The 19,073-nt window shown below is 57.5% G+C and overlaps 2 protein-coding genes across 3 annotated transcripts in view; one reads left to right on the top strand and one right to left on the bottom strand.

Moving 5' to 3' along the window:
• Cdh15 (cadherin 15) overlaps positions 1–5,680 on the top strand; it is a 12,403-nt gene extending 6,723 nt beyond the window's left edge. For both annotated transcript variants that reach the window (XM_023705211.1, XM_004644992.2), the window contains 10 exons: positions 871–1,031; positions 1,643–1,771; positions 2,132–2,317; positions 2,810–3,063; positions 3,484–3,626; positions 3,700–3,939; positions 4,029–4,268; positions 4,475–4,617; positions 4,762–4,929; positions 5,281–5,680. In XM_023705211.1, coding sequence (XP_023560979.1) covers positions 871–1,031; positions 1,643–1,771; positions 2,132–2,317; positions 2,810–3,063; positions 3,484–3,626; positions 3,700–3,939; positions 4,029–4,268; positions 4,475–4,617; positions 4,762–4,929; positions 5,281–5,481 — 1,865 coding nt within the window. In that variant the 3' untranslated portion in view covers positions 5,482–5,680. The remainder of the gene's footprint in view (positions 1–870; positions 1,032–1,642; positions 1,772–2,131; positions 2,318–2,809; positions 3,064–3,483; positions 3,627–3,699; positions 3,940–4,028; positions 4,269–4,474; positions 4,618–4,761; positions 4,930–5,280) is intronic.
• A 391-nt stretch (positions 5,681–6,071) lies between these two features.
• Slc22a31 (solute carrier family 22 member 31) lies at positions 6,072–9,960 on the bottom strand. Its single transcript, XM_023705209.1, has 8 exons — positions 9,565–9,960; positions 8,751–8,854; positions 8,512–8,666; positions 8,245–8,413; positions 7,736–8,068; positions 7,418–7,632; positions 6,525–6,636; positions 6,072–6,345 (listed from the first exon to the last, which is right to left on the bottom strand). Exons 1-8 carry the CDS (start codon positions 9,958–9,960, stop codon positions 6,072–6,074), a joined length of 1,758 nt encoding a protein of 585 aa, XP_023560977.1.
• Between the last annotated feature and the right edge of the window lie 9,113 nt (positions 9,961–19,073).

The following is a 19,073-nucleotide window of genomic DNA, read 5'->3' as shown; positions in this document are numbered from 1 at the left end:
GCCTCCCCAGAGCTGGGATTATAGGCATGTGCACTAAACCCAGCCTTGGCTCCATTTCTGAGTCCTAGTGGCTCTCCAGAAAACCCCATTTGCTGGACATGGTGGCGCACTTGGGAGGCTGAAGCAGGAAGATTGCTGAGTTGGAGACCAGTCTGGGCTATACAGTGAGTTCAAGGACAGCCTGAATACATAGTGAAGCCATCTCAAAAAGCAGACAAAAACCAAAAGATAAAAATAAGAAACAAATCAGAATTCCCTATCTGTCCTGCATGCCACCTGTGTGCCCCACAGGATCTGGTCACCAGTGTGGGTGCAGCCATCTCACCTGGACCCAGCCCAACCTGGTGTGCGCAGACAGGTCTCCCCAACAACACTGCCAGCTGGGCCCCAAGGTCCTGATGCAGGTGGGGGTCTCAGCTTTGCTGCAGCCTCTGGAGGGCCTGCTTACTGCCCAACCACCCCAGCTCAGTCCCACCTTGAGACCTGGTGTGCTCCTGCTTCCCCCGCCTTCTCAGTGTCCCTGCTGTCCTCTGCCCCCCAGTCTGCAGCTGGAGCCAGGCCTCAGGCCTGCAGCTTATTTTCCTGAGGTGGGAGGGATGGCCCTCTGCCTGGTGCTGTCCTCACTGTGTGCCATGGAGCCAGGTGGCAGCTTCCAGGGTACCCAGTGTGGCCACTCAGCTCCCCCACAGCCACTTCTAGGGCCTCTCTTGGCCTGTGGAAGACAAGCTGGCTCCTGACAGGGTCCAGCCTGACCTTACAGCTGTTGGGCTGCATGTGGCAGGGTGACATCTGACACTATCACTCCAGGTCAGGCCCAAGGTGCCACGCCCACAGCATGCCTGCCATGCAGCACACCCCTGTCCTCCCCAGGCACCTATGTGACCAGGGCCGAGGCCACTGATGCTGACGACCCTGACACGGACAACGCGGCACTCCAGTACTCCATCCTGGAGCAGGCCAGCCCGGAGCTCTTCAGCATCCACGCGCGCACTGGGGAGATCCGCACTGTGCACGTGGGGCTGGACCGCGAGGTGAGGGTGGCCAGCAGAGGGGCATCCCACGACTTCGTGGGTCCCTGTTTCAGAATTAAAAACATGGCTGTGGCAGAAGCCCTCGGTTCATCCCCAGGGCCCCCAGGAAGCTTCCTTGGCCTGACCCTGATGGCGCAGGCCTGCAAGGTGAGGCAGGCAGTTCAGTGAGGCCCCCTCTCCTCAGCCCAGCCCACTCTCCCCTCTGCCTCTGGTCTGCCCGGCCATGCCCTGGGACTCCGGGAGCTGGCACTCCATGTTGAGGTCCCTCAGAGCCCATGTCCAGCACCACAGCTGGCCTCCTCCCACCTGCAGATTGGACAGGGGCTGATGGTGGTGCAAGGTGCCATGCTCTTGGGCTGCCCCACCCTCATTGCCCAGCCAGCCTGGGCCTTTGCCTCACCTGCCTCTCCTCCTCCTTTTATGTGGTATTAGGACTAGAACCCAGAGCCTCGTACTGACCTGGATCTCCAACCCTATTTTGAGAGGGTCTTGCTAAGTTGCCCAGGCTGGGCTTGCACTTGGGATTCTCTTCCTTTGGTCTCCCAGAGTGCTGGCACAGGTGTGTGCCACCAGGCGCAGTTGCGTCACATCTTCTGATTCTGTGTCCCCAGATGGTCACTGTGTACAACCTGACACTGCAAGTGGCAGACATGTCAGGAGAAGGCCTCACTGCCACAGCCTCAGCCATCATCTCTGTGGATGACATCAATGACAATGCCCCTGAGTTCACCAGGAATGAGGTGCCATGTCTATCCACCCCACCCTGGGCTGCCCATCCCTCCTGGGTTCTGGCAGTGGACAGGGGTGTGGGGCATTCTGGGGGAGAGTGCTGTGGAGGATGGGACAGGAAGAGAGGTAGCAGGTGCCAGTGTGCTGGCCCAAGGCTCCGTGGAGGGGCGGCTGTGGCCTCTGGACCTCCCTAGGTGGGAGGGCAGCCGGCTGCCTCTGGACACAGAGGGAGCACCAGCACTGGAGGGAGGAGCACCAGCACTGGAGGGAGGAGCACCAGCACTGGAGGGAGGAGCACCACCACTGGTGGTCAGCTAGGCACCTGTGGAGCTCCCTCCCTGCTCTGGGGTGACCAGACCTGGCTCCTCCAGTTCTCCATGGAGGCCACAGAGGCAGTCAGTGGAGTGGACGTGGGGCGACTGGAGGTGGAAGATAGGGACCTGCCCGGCTCACCCAACTGGGTGGCCAACTTCACCATCCTGGAGGGTGACCCCAGTGGACACTTCAACATCCGAACGGACCCCAGGACCAATGAGGGTGTGCTGTCCGTGGTGAAGGTAAGCCACCCTGGTGGCATCACAGGTATCACCCGTGTGGCATCCATTGCACACCCGAGGAGCAAGCCTGCAAGCACACACGCATACACACTGCTGTATGTGGGTGCACAGGAGGTTTATTTCTCTGCTGCACCAGGAGGCTGAGAACCTCCGCACAGTATTTTCTAAATTGCTGCCCCTCCCCAGTGAGGGTGACCCCCAGCTTGGTGCCCACACAGCAGCACCCAGGGGGACACTGGCCCAGTCCACTGGGACCACAGCCTTCGTCATACATGAACCCAATCCCCCACCCCACAGGCTCACTTTGAGGGTCAGGCATTCATCTTCTTACATTTGTATTGTTCTTGAACGGCTTAGTCCCACAGTGGTTTATTTTGGTCAGGGCTGAAAGGGGAATTGGAGAAGGACAGTCAGGACAGACCTGGGGTGGGGTCTTGCAGGAGCATGATCGTGCCTGGTGAGTCCTGAGTGGCGGCTGCTTTGCCTCCTCAGCCCCTGGACTATGAGAGCTGCGCACAGTATGAGCTCAGGGTGTCTGTGCAGAACGAGGCCCCACTGCAGGCAGCCGCACCGCGGAGCCGGCAGGGCCAGGCCAGGCTCAGCATCCGGGTTCAGGACATCAACGAGGCGCCTGTGTTCCCCAAGAACCCACTGAGAACCAGCCTGGCTGAGGGGGCACCCCCAGGGACCTTCGTGGCCACCTTCTCTGCGCAAGACCCCGATGTGGAGCAGCTGCAGAGGGTCAGGTGGGCCCTGGGCACTGATACCCTGGCTGTGGTCAGAGCTATAGAGGTCCTGATTCTCACAGGTCTGGGCCCTGCGTGTGTCCCCGGGCGCACATGTACGTGGCTGCCCTGTCACCCCAGGTCGGTGTCCATCTCCATAGCATATCCAGCACTGCCTAGGGGCCTGGACCAAGCCACTCAGCACCCCGATTTGAACCTCAGTGTCCTCGTATGGGAGGACAAAGGCCAGCTCAGACTATAGGGGCTCAAAGACTACTGGGAGGTATGGGGGCCATAGTCCCTGAGTGCACCCATGTGGCATGTGTCACATATGTGCAGTGTGTGGGGGGAGTGTGTGCTGTATAAGTCGTGAGTTGTCATGTATGTCCATCCTGCCCCCCTTGGGGCCCAGGTGACTCAGAGCCCCCATACTTATAACAGCTACTCCAAGGACTATGACCCTGAAGACTGGCTTCGGGTGGACGGAGCCACTGGCTGGATCCAGACGCAGCGTGTGCTGAGCCCCACTTCCCCCTTCCTGAAGGATGGCTGGTACAGGGCCATTGTCCTGGCCCTGGATGATGGTGAGTGGCTGGCGACCCTGGGGGTGCTTGGGGGTGGACAGGATGGGAGTGGACACACCGCCTGGGCCCACAGGCTCACCACCACGCACGGCCACCGGCACGCTGTCCGTGGAGATCCTGGAAGTGAATGACCACGCGCCTGCGCTGGCGCCACCGCCGGCCCCCAGCCTGTGCAGCGAGCCGGACCGCGGCCCTGGGCTGCTCCTGGGTGCCACCGACCAGGACCTGCCACCGCACGGGGCGCCCTTCCGCTTCCACCTCAGCCCCACTGAGCCGGGGCTGGGCCGCAACTGGAGCCTCAGCCAAGTCAACGGTGCGTGCAACCCGGCCCGGGAGGGCAGGCGAGCGAGCTGGCCGGCAGGGAAACAGACCTGGGACCTGCTGACAGCGGCCTCTCCGCAGGGACCCACGCGCGCCTGCGGCCGAGGCACACGCTGCCCGAGGGCCTGCACCGCCTCCGCCTGCTGCTCCAGGACTCGGGGCAGCCGCCACAGGAACGCGAGCAGCCACTAAACGTCACTGTGTGCCGCTGTGGGCCAGGCGGCGCCTGTCTGCCCCGGGCCGCAGCGCTCAGGGTTGGGGGCGCCGGCGTCGGCCTGGGGGCCCTGGCCCTGGTACTGGGGAGCGCCGCGGTGCTGCTGCGTAAGTGCCTTGCCCCGCCCACCGCCCCGGGGCCCGCCCACCGCCCCGGGGCCCGCCCACCGCCCCGGGGCCCGCCCACCGCCCCGGGGCCCGCCCACCGCCCCGGGGCCCGCCCAGGGCCCTATAGGGCAGATACCTCGCCCCCATCAAAGCCCCGACCCGCGGAGGCCGCTCGGCTGCCCCATCACCGGTGCCGGCTCCCCCAGTGCTGGTTCTGCTCGTGCTGCTCAGAGCGCAGTTCCGACAGCGGTCGCGGGACAGGAGTCTGCTGCGCCGCCTGCACGACGACGACGACCTTCGGGACAACATCCTCAACTACAACGAGCAGGGCGGCGGGGAGGAGGACCAGGTGCGGGAGGTCGGGGAAGGGGACAGGAGCGAAGGGGCGGGGCTGTGCTTCTCTAGGTGAGAGCAGCTTTGCTGGGTCCCCCGCCGGCTGGGGCGGGGATCCCCCTCTGACCCCGGGACCGTCCGGTGTGACCTCTGCCTGCAGAACGCCTACGACTTAAACCAACTACGTCACCCCTCGGAGCTGGCGGCGCCGAGCTTCACCCCGGGCCGGCCACCCCTGCGCCGAGAGGCCCCCCAGGGCCGCGGACGTCCCCAGGTGCCCCGGGCGCCGCCCGCCAGCCCCGCGGACATCGCCGGCTTCATCCGCGACGTAAGTGCTCCTGGGCCCGCAGAGGGCGCCAGGTCTTCTGGGCTGGGAGGAGGGGTCTACAGTGGGGACCCCGGGGCTGAGCACGGCCTGCTGCGCGGGGTCCCTGTAAACCCTGTGTGTGTGGAGCGCGGCACCTGTGTGTCTGTGCGTGGGGAGTGGGAGCGGCCACTGGCGAGACATCGGGACTGGGGCCAGGACCCTGTGGGCCGAAGGCAGGCACAGGCCCTGTCGGGAGGCCAGGTTTCGGCTCCTGCCCAGCCCATCAGTAGGGCTCCAGGGGAGCGTCCTCCCATGCTGCCTGCACAGGCCCTGCCTTGGGCCTGCAGTACTGATCTCAGCTGGGGCCCACAGGGCCTGCAGGCTGCCGACAGCGATCCCACTGTGCCACCGTATGACACGGCTCTCATCTATGACTACGAGGGGGACGGCTCTGTGGCCGGGACTCTGAGCTCCCCGGTGTCCAGCCTGGGGGACGAGGACCAGGACTACGACTACCTCCAAGATTGGGGCCCACGCTTTGCCCGGCTGGCGGACCTGTATGGACACCCGTGAGGCCGGCTGGGGCATGGGATGTGTTATCTGGACAGAGCCACCCGCCTGCAGACTTCGTCCGGGCACCTAGAGACCCAGGTGCAGGTTACGGCCAGCCCAGCCCTGGGGCAGGTCTGGGAGATGACCGCCTGTGTCGCACAAGCACCTGCCTCTGCCGCCCCCTAGTGGGTATGCCTCTGCATGACACTATGGACCTCAAGTGTGAATCTGAATTAAAAAAAAATGAGCGTTCACCTGACACGCTGTGAGCGCCACACTGACCGCGTGCAGGGCACAGTCCTTGTCCCCAAGAGTAAGGTTTGGCCAGGCAGGAGCATGGCAGGGTGGGGTGCACGGCACAGGGCCTGCCAGGCAATGCCAAAAAAGACCCAGAGAGACGGGATTCTAGGGCTGCCTTTATATCTTGCACAACTGGCTAAGGTAGCCCAGGAAAGACCCCAAGGGGAGGACCCAGGCTGGGGACACCCTAGTGCTGTCCCCATACTGCCCAGCCCACACTGATGGTGGCTGGGAAGTCTGTCCCTATGGTTCTCCAGGCCAGACATCTGGGGCTCAGTGGGCCCCAGCTGGGCTTAGGGACCACCCAGAAGTTAGCTGGAGGGCAACAGAAGGGGCAGGTGGTCCTGAGGCTGACGGGCAAACAGCCTAGGGGAGCGGCGCAGGTGGTCCGCGTCCTCCAGTGACACAGGCAGGGCCCGGCTGCAGGTCTCGGGCAGCAGCAGGATGCAGAGCAGGGCCAGGATAGCCAGGGAGGCGAACACTGTGTGCTGCAGGAAGAAGCCGTGCTGGCCTGCCATCTCCGTGAGGGGCGTGGCTGCCCGGCCCAAGGACCCAGCACCTAGCACAAGGCCCAGCCCGGTGCCCCTGTGGGAGAGGAGGTATAGTTCATGGGACCTGGGCCAGGAAAGGCTCCCAGGAAACCCCGGAGGAGTCAGTTCTGCTGTTGGGAACCTGGAAAGCCACTTCCCTAGTTCTGCCCCCAGGGCAGGTCCCAGGGGCTCGCCCTCTCCCGTAGTGCTGGGCACTCAGCACTCACCTCTCACCTCATCACTGTGGGGCAGACCTCTGCCGCAAAGAGGCTGCTGAGCACCGATGTGGTCTGGGAGGCCAGGAGGCCCAGCACAGACAGAGGCAGTGTGACCCAGCCCGGCAGCTCTAGCACAAAGGAGAGGGCAGGCAGGTCACCACAGGCTTCTGCCCAGCCACGTGGGGCCACCTCCCTGCCTGGGCACAGGTGTCCCGCGTGCTCACCAACTCCTACCCTATAGCTTGAGGTCAACTGAGTTTCCTCCTGATGGCCACCACGCAGTGACAGCAGATACCAGGCTGGGCTACTCCTACTTCCTTTGCAATTTTGAGAACTGTTCTCAAATTTTGAGTACTTTTCTTGCTTTGTATTGTTTGTTTGGCAGTACTGGGAATTAAACCAAGGGCTGTCAGAGAACAACAGACCACTTTTTCATTTTGAGACAGGGTCTCACTAAAGTGTGTCGTGTGAACTCAACTTTGCTATTCTCCTGCTGCAGCCTCCCAGGACGCTGCAAGCTCAGGTGTGGGCAGCACACCCAGCTTCTCAAAATTCTGACCACGTCAATCTGCCCTGGAAAATCCTCGGCCCCTTAACTGTTGGCCCTGGTTTTCCCAAGTGTACCTGAGAGGACAGAGAGAAGAAAACAGCATACTGGGGCAGAGGAGATGCTCAGTGGCATAAGCACAAGGTCCCAAGTTTGATCCCTGGGACCACAAAAAAAAAGAAAGAAAGAAAGAAAGAAAGAAAGAAAGAAAGAAAGAAAGAAAGAAAGAAAGAAAGACAGACAAACAGTCTAGTCTGGGTCCCCCACCTTCTCACTGGCCCCACATCCTGGGCTGGGGGCTGATACTAGACCCTCAATCCAAACAGCAATCCCCGATGTTGCTCCCAGGGCCCCAAACTCACGCTGAGTTCCAGCGAGCAGCAGCAGGGATGCCAGGCCTGTGACCAGAGTCCCCAGCAGCAGGACAAGGCGGCGACCCCAGCGATCAGCAGTCACGAGCAGGCAGATGATGGCCACAGCCTCCAGGCTGGCCTCCAGGAAGTAGGGCAGATAGAAGGACGTCTCATGCAGAGCCAGGCTGCGCAGAAAGCTGGCCTGGATGCCCCCACCCACTAGCCTGGAAGACAGGCCTTGCTATGGGTGCAGCTGCTGCTGTGGGACTCAGGGACATGTCCCCACCCCAAGTGGCAGACCCCAGGCCCCGCCCCGTCCCTCCTCACGAGCTGATGCCTAGGATGAGCACGTTTCTCCAGGTGACGTGGGTATGCAGGAGGCCCAGGGCTGAGTGGTACCAAGGCCAGGTGGTGCCTATGGCCAACTCTGCCAGCTCTGTGGTGGTGGGGACAGGGACATATGTAACATAGGGCTTCTCCAGACCTGCCCTTCTGTCACAAGTGGGCATCTTACCTGTAGCCAGGGAGCTGTCCTCCAAGGAGCCATGCTCAGGGTCCACACCACTGGCTTCTGCGAAGTGCCACAGGATCCTCCTGGCCCGGGCCACCTGCCCTGTGGCGATCAGCCAGCAGGGAGACTCGGGGAGCAGGGCTGGGAAGCTGTGGTGTTTTGAGGGTTCAGTGGCTTCCTCCACCTCCCCAGGGATCAGTAGAGCCCAGCACCCTCCCAGACCCAGAGGGTAGGGACAATGACATACCATGACCTTCTCCTTAGCCATATGCCAGCTAAGAATGAAAGTGCACTTTTGCCCCAGGCTGGTTCTCACCACACTTACCCCCAAAAGAGGAGCAGAAGCCCAGTCACCAGGGCACTCAGCCCCTGCAGAAGGCGCCAGTCCTGTGCCAGCACGGCCAGCCCGGGCAGCAGCAGCACACCCAGCACCCAGCATAGGCCAGCACCCGAGGAGTAGGCCAGACGGTGCACTGGATCACACAGCTCCAGGCCTAGGCAGAAGGGATGGCCCAAGCCAAGAGTTCATAGCGTCCAAACCTCCCCTACGACCCTGAGAGGCTGACCACAACCTCCCAACCCTGTGACTCACGTGCCACATAGAGGGCCAGGGAAGCTCCTGCCAAGGCACCTCCTTGGAGCAGCTGTAGGGCCAGCAGGGCAGGGAAATGGGCAGCCAGGGCCTCCCCAGTACAAAGGACAGTGGCCAGAACTAGAGAGGCCACAAAAACAGTCCGGCGGCCGAACCTATGAGCAGTGGGCACAGATGGCCAAGGGCTACACAGGGTGCCTGAAGAAGGAGGCTGGGACAGGGCTGGGAGGGCCACTCACCAATCACAGCCTGCACCCAGGAGCACAGATCCCAGCAGGCAGCCCAGAAGGTGGCTAATGTGCTGCAGCGGGACTTTCCAGCTGTCCCCACACACGAGATTCCACTGTGGGGATACCAGCCACCTGGGACCAGCCCTCTCCTCCTCCCTCCTCACCAACCCAGAGATACAAGGGTCTCAGAGCTCTTGAAGGGGAAACAGTGGCGCATACCCTGACCCTGGGGCTTTCACAGGCTTGGGCAATCCCTGCTGAGCCCTAGGGAGTACTGACTTGGGGGTCTCCCAGGCATTTGTTGCAGTCCCACTTCTGGTGGGACCTGTCCTCCCCTGCAGGTCTTGCCTTTTTCTAGATAGGGCTTCACCGCCCTTGTGCCCCAACTGGACAAGGGACTTCTGCTCTGAGACAGGGCCAGGTCCTTAGGCCACCCATCCTGCCGGGCCTGGAGAGTGGCCCCAGGAACAAACGGGCGGGGCCTCGAGGGCTCCTCCTTCTCAGCAGCGGACCTGACTGGCCTCCCGTTTCCTTTCCCACCCGGCTCAGCAGCTGTGGAGTCGGGATAGCCCAAAGCTTCCACTTCAAAACCCCACCGTGGAAGCTGCGGGGAGGCACAGCGGGGCGCGGAGGCAGCATCCAGCTGGTTCCAGGGCCCCAGGCGACAACAGGTGACCTGCTCCGGCAGCGGGGGTGGGCGGTGGGGCAAAGGCCCGCGGGGGCGGCAGGGCTAGGCTCAGAACCATGGCCCTGCGCACCCTCCCAGCAGTCGCAGGGACCCTCGCCTCCAGGCTGGTCCCCAGCAGGCGACCGTCGCTCCCACCTGGGTGACCGGGCTGCGACGAAGGCCGGCAATGGGCAGCGCATAGTGCCACCCGCGTGTGCATGGCAGCGTGCCGTCGGGCGAGGGGACCGAGGGGACCGTGGGGTTCGTGGGTTCCGCCGGGTAGCGCAGCAGCAGGCAGGGGCTGAGCGCACGTGTGGGGCCCAGGCGCGGGACGCTGGCGTCGAGGAGCGGAGGCCCACGCAGGGCACGCAGCACGGGGGGCAGCAGCGTGGGGTCCGGCCGGCAGTGGTGGGCGGGCCGCGCCGTGAGCAGCGGGTTGGAGCTCAGCGCCAGCCCCAGGGCCACACACGGCAGCCACGAGGCGACGGCCAGCAGGCGCCGGGTCCGGCCGAAGCCGCCCGCCGCGCGCAGCACCCGCGCCTCCAGCTCCATAGCCCAGAGGACGCAGCCGGGCCGGGCGCGGGGCGGGGCTTGAAGCCGAGGGGGCGGGTTCGAAGGGGGCGGGGCCTATGGCGGATGGAGGTGGGCGTGGCCTGCGATAGCTGGGCGGGACTTGGCTCGGGGCGGAGCCTGTGGTCTGTGGGGGCGGGACTTGAAGGCCGAGGGGCGGGGTGGGACGGGGCGAGCGCTCTCAGGTGCGCTTAGGCTGCCGGCCGAGCCGTCCTCAAAGAATCTCGCGCGCGCGGCGCGCCCGGGTGGCACCGACAGCGCCCCGGCCCCAGCGCCCCGTCTGGAAGCCAGGTAGGAGCCGAGCCCAGGCGCCGAGGCCGGCGTGGGGGGCGCGCGGGGTCCCTCGGGCCGCGGCCGCGTCAGCTGCTCCGGCGCGGGTTTACCTGCGCCGCAGGCGCCGCCCGCATCCGCCGGCCTCCCGCCGGGGCGCTGCGCCTGCCCGTCCTGCCTGTCCCTTTAGAGTAGTTTTCACTTTTTAACTCACTGCAGAATATGCGTAACCTACATTACCTTTTCACCCGATTTTTCGCTGAACAGCTGAGGGGCATTAAGCCCATGCCCACCACTTTCCAGGGCTGTCATCATCGCAGGTGTCAGCCATGCTTCCCCTTCCAGAACTGTGGCCGTGCGCGCGCGCGCATGTGTTCTCGGAATTTGAACCCAGAGCCTTTACCCTGAGGTACATCCCTAGCCCTTTTAAAAATATTTTTAGAGACCGGGGAGATGGCTCAGTGGAATAAGCGCTTCCCTGGCAAGCGCAAGGGCCTGAGTTCAATCCCTGGTTCCGCAAAAAAACAAAACAAAAAAAAAAAAAACCATATATATATATATATATATATATATATATATATATATATATATATATATATATATATATATTTAAATCTAGGGTCTCAGAAAATTGCCCATTGCTCTCTTCCAGACTCAGTTTCCCAGAGTGCTGGGATTACAGGTGTGTCTCCATGTCGGGCTGGGCCCCACCCTCTGCCTCTGGGTTTCCCTATCGTGGGCTGTGTGAGTTGGACCTTACAGTATCGGCCCTTGGTGTCTGGCGCCGTGGACTGAGGTTTGCAAGCTTCCTCCCCCTTCGTGATCGCGGACGTGGGCGTCCGTCTGCAGGCCACGCTCCCGGCTCAAGCTGTGGGTGATGCGCGGTGCCCCGTTCCCATAGCCCCTCATCCTGCCACACACAGCTTTGCCTGACGACGCTCCCTGGCCTAGGCACCTTGAGCGCACAGCTCAGCGGTACACAGTCCGCCCGTAGCACGCGGCCGGCTCCACCGCCACCCCTGGAGCTCTTCATCTTGTGGCATGGAAGCCCTGGCCCTAACGCACTACTCCTTTTCCCCCAGCCTGGCAAACACCATCCTATTGTCTGTCTCTGGTGTGGACTCGAACTGCTGAGTGTCACACAAGTGGCACTATGGCGGTCCCTTTTCGCCTGGCCTATCTTGGCACAGTGCTTGAGGCCCATCCATTTTGGAGCCCATGTTAGAATTTACTTCCTCTTTAGAGCTAATATTCCACTGTATTGCTTATTCATGCCGCTGTCAAGGGATGCTTGGGGATGTTGCATGAATTTCTCAAAAGCATAAATGTATTGGAATGACCTGTACTAGTCCAGATTGATGCGTGGCTGAGTCCATCGGGGTTCCTTACAGAGTAGTGGGCAGTCTCGGGCTGCAGCACCATGAGGTTGCCCCCTCCCCTCATCCCTACCCTTACCACCACCCCCACCCCTGACCAAGTTCCTGGTTCTAGAGGGTGCCGAGTGAAACAGCAAAAGCAAGGAGGATCCCTGAAACCATGTGTTCCACTCACAGCCACCCTTTCCAGGAAGCCCCAAGGGTCTGGGGGAAGCGCTGCTGCTGCTGCTGCACTTCAGTGGGGCAGGCAGTGTGTGCGGAGGGGCAGGACCTGTGGGATGGGGCACGTTGGCTGGGTTCAGAGGACAGTCCTTACCCTACACCCCACCCCACTGTCCACTCTCACCCTCTCCCAGTCCCTCTCTGCCCTGCTTTGGGTGTCACCAGCCCAGGCTGTTACCCACCCCACCAGCCACATCAAGGGAGTCCCACAGTGTGCAAAGGCACATCCTGCTTGGCATTCTGGGAATGTGACACAAAGGCCATCGCAGTGTGAGACCAGCAGTGCCACTTCTCCTGAGACCTGCCCCTTACCCTCCAGCATTACAAATGCCAGTCTTGGGAAGGAGGCACCCAGCTCCATGCCAGTGGGGTCTGCCCGTGTCCCGCAGCCCTTGCGGTGGTATCTTCCACAGTAGGGATCCACTGTCTGGCTCTGCCATGCTGTGGTGGCTGTGGCTTGGGTGGAATAGGGTCTCAGGGGAGAGTGCCCCTCTCCACAGTGGGGTTTTTGTCCTCTACCCTCTGGATTCCAGAAGTACCTTTTCCTTCCCACACAGGTACCCTCATTCCAACCTCTTATCTGTGGCTTACCCCACAAGCCAGCCCCTGCTGGGGTTGTAGGGCTGTCACATCAGTGCTCTGAGGCACCTGCGCCGAGCAGTCCTCCAGCAGTGGCCCCGTGGCCTGTTTCCAGGGACCCTTGTTGCAAGAGGGCTGCACTGGTGTGCTATGGGCGAGCATGGAGTGCGGCCCTCCTGGCATGGCCAATGCCATGCGCCTGCCAGTCCTGCATGCACTGGACAGCATGTGTTGCAGAGTACAGGTGCTTGTGGCCTGTTGTGGCTTAGGTTGTGCCCCAGAATCTCCCCATCCCAGGTAGGGCTTTGGGAGTGTGCTTGCTCGTCGTTGAATTCACCTGTGGTGTGCTCACCCAGCGTGCTGCCGGGAGGGCTCTCGCTGGAAGCAAGCTTGCCACGTTCGGTTCCTGGCTCTCCACCCGAGTGTCTGCACTTTGGTTTCTGGAACACTTCAGGGACTCCATGCACGTGACGTCTGAGTTGCTCATGTCTGCTAGAGCTTCTCTGGCTTCTTGAGTCCCCAGGGGGTCTTGGGTCAGGAGGGTCTCTGTTGGACCTCTGGTAAATACACTCTGCCTGGCCCTGGGAAAGGGGCAGCAAAGCCAATCTCGCTGGACCCCAGCTCCCATAACTTCGCCAGCACACTCTGGCTCCTCCAGGCCTGGCTCTCGCAGGGACCCGGGCAGGTGGCACCCAGGGCCTCTCTCTGCCTCCGGAGTTTGGGTTGGTCCCTTTCATTTGCACAGCCCCGCTCCTGGGTCCAGCAGCCTAGGCTCACCCACTGGCTGCCTGAGCACACCTCTGCAGCAGTGCGTGGTCCGGGGGCGTGTGGACTGCAGCTCCCCGTGCCTTCGCTGCACCACGCTGTCCTCACAGTCAGTACTGGAAGCTTGTCACGGGCTCTCACTGCATGTGGAAGGGTTTGGTTTTGTGCTTTCTGCTCTATTCTGGATTTCACTGGGGAGAATTAACATTTTGTTTTGTTTTGTTGTTTTTGAGACAGGGTTTCACTCTGTAGTTCAAGCTACCCTTGAACTCACTGTGTAGCCCAGGCTGGCCTTGGACTTGCGGCAGTTCTCCTGCTTCAGCCTCCCATGTGCTGCGGTTACCGACCTGTGTCGTCATACCTGGGTTGGCTGTTTTTGAGACAGGCTTTTGCTATGTAGTTCAGCCTGGCCTTGAGCTAATTCTGTAGCCCAGGCTGGCCCCTGAGCTCAGTGCAGTCCTCCTGCCCTGGCCTCCACAGCCCAGCTTGAGAACTAACATTTTAATAAGCCCTCCAATCTAGCTGCAGGAACACGGGGTGTGTCTGCATTCAGTGTCTGTCTCGTTTCTTTCAACAGTGTTTTGTAGTTTATTGTACAAGTATCTCACCCTTGGTTAGGTTAGTCGCTGTTTTTAAGCTTAGTCACTGTTGTGAATGGAATTATTGTCCTAACTGCTTTTTCAGATTGCTCCTTGTTAGTGTATAGAAATGCAATTGATTTTGCTTCTTGGCTTTGCTTCTTCTTTTAAATTTCTATTATTTTTATTACAATCGTGGCTTTGCTTCTTGATCCTGCTATTTTGATGAGTTTGTATTAGTTACGTGGAATGTACCTGATGATACATAAAATCATGCCCACCTAGACAGAGCGTTGCATTGCTTCTCTTCCTGCTTGGCCATCTTTTCTTCCCTCCCTTTTCAGGGGCTCTGGTGGGAGCACCAGTCCCTAGCCGATGGGGGTGGTGACAGCAGTGTCTTCGCCTGTGCCCCATGTGGGAAGGGGTGTCTGGGCCAGGGTCAGAGTCAGGGCCGAGCGCCCTCCCCTCGGGTGCCAGGATGAGGTGTGTTGTGCTGGAATAGTTCGTGTTCCGAGTTTGTTGAATATTTTTATCATAAAAGGATACTGCCTCTTGTCAAGCGCTTCTTCTGCATCAGTTGAGATGAGCATGTAGCCTTCTTTCCCTTTAGAAATAAATGTGTTTGATTATTTAGTGGCACTAGGAATGGAACTCAGGTGAGCCCTGTCTTCTCTCTGAACTTCACCCCTGCTCTGTTGGTGCTCTGCTTTGTTTTGAGACAGGGTCCCTCTAAATTGCTCAGCTGTCCAGGCAGGGCTTGAATTTGAGGCGCTTCTGCCTCAAGCTCCATCGGGTAGGACACTGGGCGACGCCACCAAGCCCACACCGTTCCTGGCATACTGGGCTGTGTCGCCTTGATTTGTCTCCACCTGAGGCACCGACTGGGCTCCAGGAGGATGTCCCACATGGTCATGTTGGCTTGCATTTCTATGAGGATTTTGCAGTGATGGTTGTAGGGGATGTTGGTCTATAGTTTTAGTGTCTTTATTTGCCTTTGGATTCCGGGCAATATTGGCCTCATAGAATACGTCAGCAGGCATTCCTGGCTCTTAAATTTTTTGGAAAGGCATCAGAAAACTTTTCCTTTTCAGTGATAACTGGAAACATACCTGAGACCTTCACATTGATCTGCATACTGAGCTGCTCTTTTTTTTTTTTTTTTTTTTTTATTTTGAAACAGAGTCTTAATAAATTGCTAAGTTGCCCGGGGTGGTCTTGAACCTATGATCCTCTTGCCTCAGTCTCCAGGAGTGCTGGGATTACAAGGGTGTGCCACCAAGCCTGACTTTTTCAGTTGTGCAACAGAATTCACCATTGTAGCCATTGTAGCCATTGTAGCCAGTAGTTTTTGCACTGAAAGATTTTTGGATATTGATTTTTTCTTTTAATTCCAAGTCTACACAGATTTTCTGTTTCTCCATGATTTAGGCTTGATATATCTTCCTAGGAATCTGGCATCTCATCTAGGTTTTAGAATTTATTGGTATATAATTTTTCACAGTACTCTTCAAATCTTTTTATTTCTGTAGAACAGTAGCAATGTGGCCACTTATACATTTCTTTTCTCACTTTTTCAGTTTTAAGGACCAGAACTAGAGGCATTGTACCACTGAGCTGCATTCTCAGACTTTTAAATACATGTTTTTACTTTGAGACAGGGTTTCACTAAGTCACTAAGTTGCCCAGGCTGGGTTGTAACATGTGATCCTCCTGCCTTAGCCTCCCAGAGTTGAGGGATTACCGGTGCACACCATCACACCTTATTATGTTAAACAATTATGTATGTATTATATTATATGATTTTGTATTTTCCAGTTTTATGTCAGTCGCTGATTTAGCTTTATCCCACTATGGTTAGAAGACATTTTTGTATGTATTTGTGGGATTGGAGATGACACATCGGGTCTTTGCACTGAGCCACAGGTCTCTCGTACCTTTTAACTTTGTTTTATTATGTATTTATTTATTTGCGGTACCGGGAATTGAACTCAAGACCTTGCGCTTGCCAAGCAAGCACTTGTTTTATTGAGCTCTCTCCCCGGCCCAGCTTTGTATTATATTGAGACGGGTTCTTGCTAAGTGATCCAGACTGGGTTTAAACTTGTAATCCTCCAGTTTAGTCTGTCTTTCTTTTAAATTTATTAAGACAGAATTTGTGGCCGGATGCATGGGCTGCACTTGGAAGAATTACACCTTATTGCTTAGTCGGGTGTTGGAGGCTCTGTTGTTGTAGAACTGTTGCTCCCTTCAGCTCTTCCCCACCTCTTGCCAGGGGATTGAAAGCAGGGCTGTCATGTTCACTAACATCCAGGACCTTTAAAACTTTTTTTTTTTTTTTAAATTGGAGATAGTCCCAGGTGTAATGGTTTACACCGAGATGTCCCCAGAGCCTCATGCACTCATAACTGAGACTTTTGAGTGACTGGATTAGTCCGCCGGCTGAGCACAGTTCTGGGTGTGGATGATAGATTTATTGGAAAAGAAGACCCGCCCTGTTAAGGGTGACACCAATCAGCAGCCTCATAGCCTGGGTAGGACAAAAAGAGGAGAAAGGCGCTCTGTCCTCCTGCCTGCTGTCCCTGGACTGTTGCTCCTCTGCCAGGTCCCCTGCCGTGCAGCCAGCCAGCTGTAGGCTGAAACCTAGAGAGACTGTGAGTTTTAGAAAATCCTTTCTGCCTCTAACTTTTGGTGTTGGGTATTTTGTCCCAGCAACAAGAAAGTGACTGAGACAAGTTTTGATACCAGAAGTGAGGTTGCTGCTGGGACTGTACTTGTGGTTCAGAAGCCTTCGGAACTGGCCTACAGGAGGAATTTGGAAAGATCTGGAGGTGGGGCTGGGGAAGCAGCCGTGGAATGTCGTGCACCAAGCTCGATGGCAGATTCTGGTCAGAGCTCAGATAACTAGAATGCTGAAGAAATGCAACCAGAGAAGACAGGCTGAAAACATTTCGGTTGGACTCCAGCCCATGTGTATAATGCTTTACCAAAATATTTGTCTCCATTTTGCTCATGTGCAAAGACCCCATGGGGGACTAAAATTAAGGGTGGTGGAGTGATTAACCTGGCAGGAGAGGGGCCGGGGAGATGGCTCAATGGAATAAGCACTTCCCTGGTGAGCGCAAAGGCCTGAGTTCAATCCCCGGTTCCACCAAAAAAAAATAAATAAATAAAAATAAAAATAAATAAATAACCTGGCAGGAGAAATTTCAAGACAGTCTAATGTTAAGGCAATGGCATAGATGCCACTTGGAGCTTTTAGTCAAGCTATAAATCAAGAGAAAAGGGCAAATCAGAGTGATTTAAAAATTTTTCAGATTGTCCATAAAGGAAGCTCCAGTAAAGTTGGGGCCTGCAAAGATACGTTAGAGGAGGATTTGGGTGCTGAAAAGACTAGCATCAAAAAGCCAAGTACGTGGGCCAGGGAGATAGCTCAGTGGCTTAAGCACCTGCCTGGCAAGTGCAAGGTCCTGAGTTCAATCCCCGGTACTACACAGTAAAGATATCAATCAATCAATCCAACTTAGGGTCAGGGAGGTAGTTCGGTAGAATAAGCACTTGCCTGGCAAGTGCAAGGTCCTCAGTTCAGTCCCCAGTACAGAGAAAAAAAAAAAAAAAAAGCCAACTACTTTGGAACAGGATGGTAGGAAAGATGGCCTGAGGGCATCTCAAGAATTTACAGCCTTAAAATTACAAAGGTGAAAGCCTTTTGAGAGCTCCAGGGCACCGTATTGCAGAATGGTGGTGGCCTCTGGAATTTATCCCTTAGGGCTCAGTTCATGGTGCTCAGAGGGAAATGTGTCCATGGCCCTGCTGGTTGAGTGACCTTGGGGTCATCTACAACGTGCTGGTTTTAGGTGCAGGAAGAATGCAAGCATTGTGGGGTCAGCAGGCTTCCTCCCAGATTTGTAGGCGAGGCCAGGCACTGTGTGAAGCTGTGAGTGTACAGCTGAAGGTGTAGTGGACACGCAGGGAGGTTAAAGCCAGGAATGTTGAAGGATCTTTAAGGAAAGTTGAAAGGAGTAAAGCCACACAAGAGAGGCCATGAGGGCTGCAACCATCCGCCGCACTGCAGGAGTGAAGCCCTTTGGAGGCCACAGCTTGCCGCAGATCACGCTGGGTGCTAGACATAGGACTACAAGACAGACAGTGTTTTCCCTACTGGACTTTGGTCTTGTGTTGGTCCCATTTCTTTCTGGTCTCCTGTTTACACCTTCTATAATGAGAATGTCTATCTTGTGTGTTTATATGTGGGAAAGTAAATGGTCAATACAGCATGTCAGCTCGAGAAGCTCGGAAGCTTGACTGACTCAGCAGTTCAGCACCCTGGGGTGCAGCAGACATGCCCTCACATCCAGGATGTTCTTCATTGTGTTAACTAGAGAAGCTCAGGCTCAGTGACTCAGCAGGGCCGGGGTCCTCACTCTGTAAACATCCTGAGCCTGTGCGAGAGGAGGGCGCGGAGCTGGTGTGAGCGTGCCCCACTGGAGGCCAGATAGCCTGCTTAGAGTGTGAGCGAGGAGCTCAGCTGCACAGCTCCTGCCCAAAGCGAAGGGCCTGCGTTTGATTCCTGGTCCAGGTAATGGTGGTGGAGGAGGAGGCATGCGGAGGAGAGGCTTGCTCTCCCTCTGGTTTTGCTTTTGCTGCTTTTGCTGTCTTCTGCTACCTTGAACTGTTGGCGTATGCCACGCAGCTCTTGGGAGCCAGCTGATTACAGACTAACAGTTCTACAAACTGTGAGCTACACAAACCTGTCCTTACTTTCTTTTTATTTTTACAGAGGCATGCAGCTAAAAGTTTGGCTTAAATCTCAGACAATTTGGACTTGGACTTTTCAGCAAAGCTGAAGCTGTAGGACTTTGGCAGTTATTAAAGACAGACTAAGCACTGGCCAGATAGCTCAGCAGATTAAAGCCCCTGCTTAGGCAGACACAGGAGCCAGGGGTTCAATCCCCGGGCCTGCTGTGCCAGCCCTGCCCTGGGCATGCTGAGATGGCAATTGAGACTGGGTGTGGTGGTGAGCGCCTGTAATCCCAGCACTTGTGAGGCTGAAAACAGGAGAATCGCTACGAGTCCGATCTATGTAGTGAGACCCTGTACACCCTGTCCTAAATTCATAAAGACTAGCTGGGTATGGTGGTGCTCACCTAGAATTACAGCACTCAGGAGGCAGAGGCAGGACTATTACCACAAGTTCAAGGCCAGCCTGAACTACATAGCGAGACCCTGTCTCAAAAAACAGCAACAAAAAAGAGACTACAAGCATGTTGCAGAAAGGGCTGCACATGAATCTTGGGGTCAGGGACAA

Source organism: Octodon degus, unplaced genomic scaffold (assembly GCF_000260255.1).
Source record: "Octodon degus isolate 3935 unplaced genomic scaffold, OctDeg1.0 scaffold00215, whole genome shotgun sequence".
Classification (NCBI taxonomy): Eukaryota; Metazoa; Chordata; class Mammalia; order Rodentia; family Octodontidae; genus Octodon; species Octodon degus.
Note: the sequence above shows the minus strand (reverse complement) of the source record. Positions and strands in the feature narration are given on the sequence as shown.

Excerpts from the sequence above, each read along its gene's own strand:
- Slc22a31 (XM_023705209.1), bottom strand. The coding sequence starts at position 9,960 with ATGGAGCTGGAGGCGCGGGTGCTGCGCGCGGCGGGCGGCTTCGGCCGG. Across the intron at positions 8,069-8,244 it reads CTTCTGCTCCTCTTTTGGGG|CTTCCCAGCCCTGCTCCCCG; the intron begins GTAAGTGTGGTG and ends AAAACACCACAG. Across the intron at positions 7,633-7,735 it reads CTCATCCTAGGCATCAGCTC|GCTAGTGGGTGGGGGCATCC; the intron begins GTGAGGAGGGAC and ends CCTGTCTTCCAG.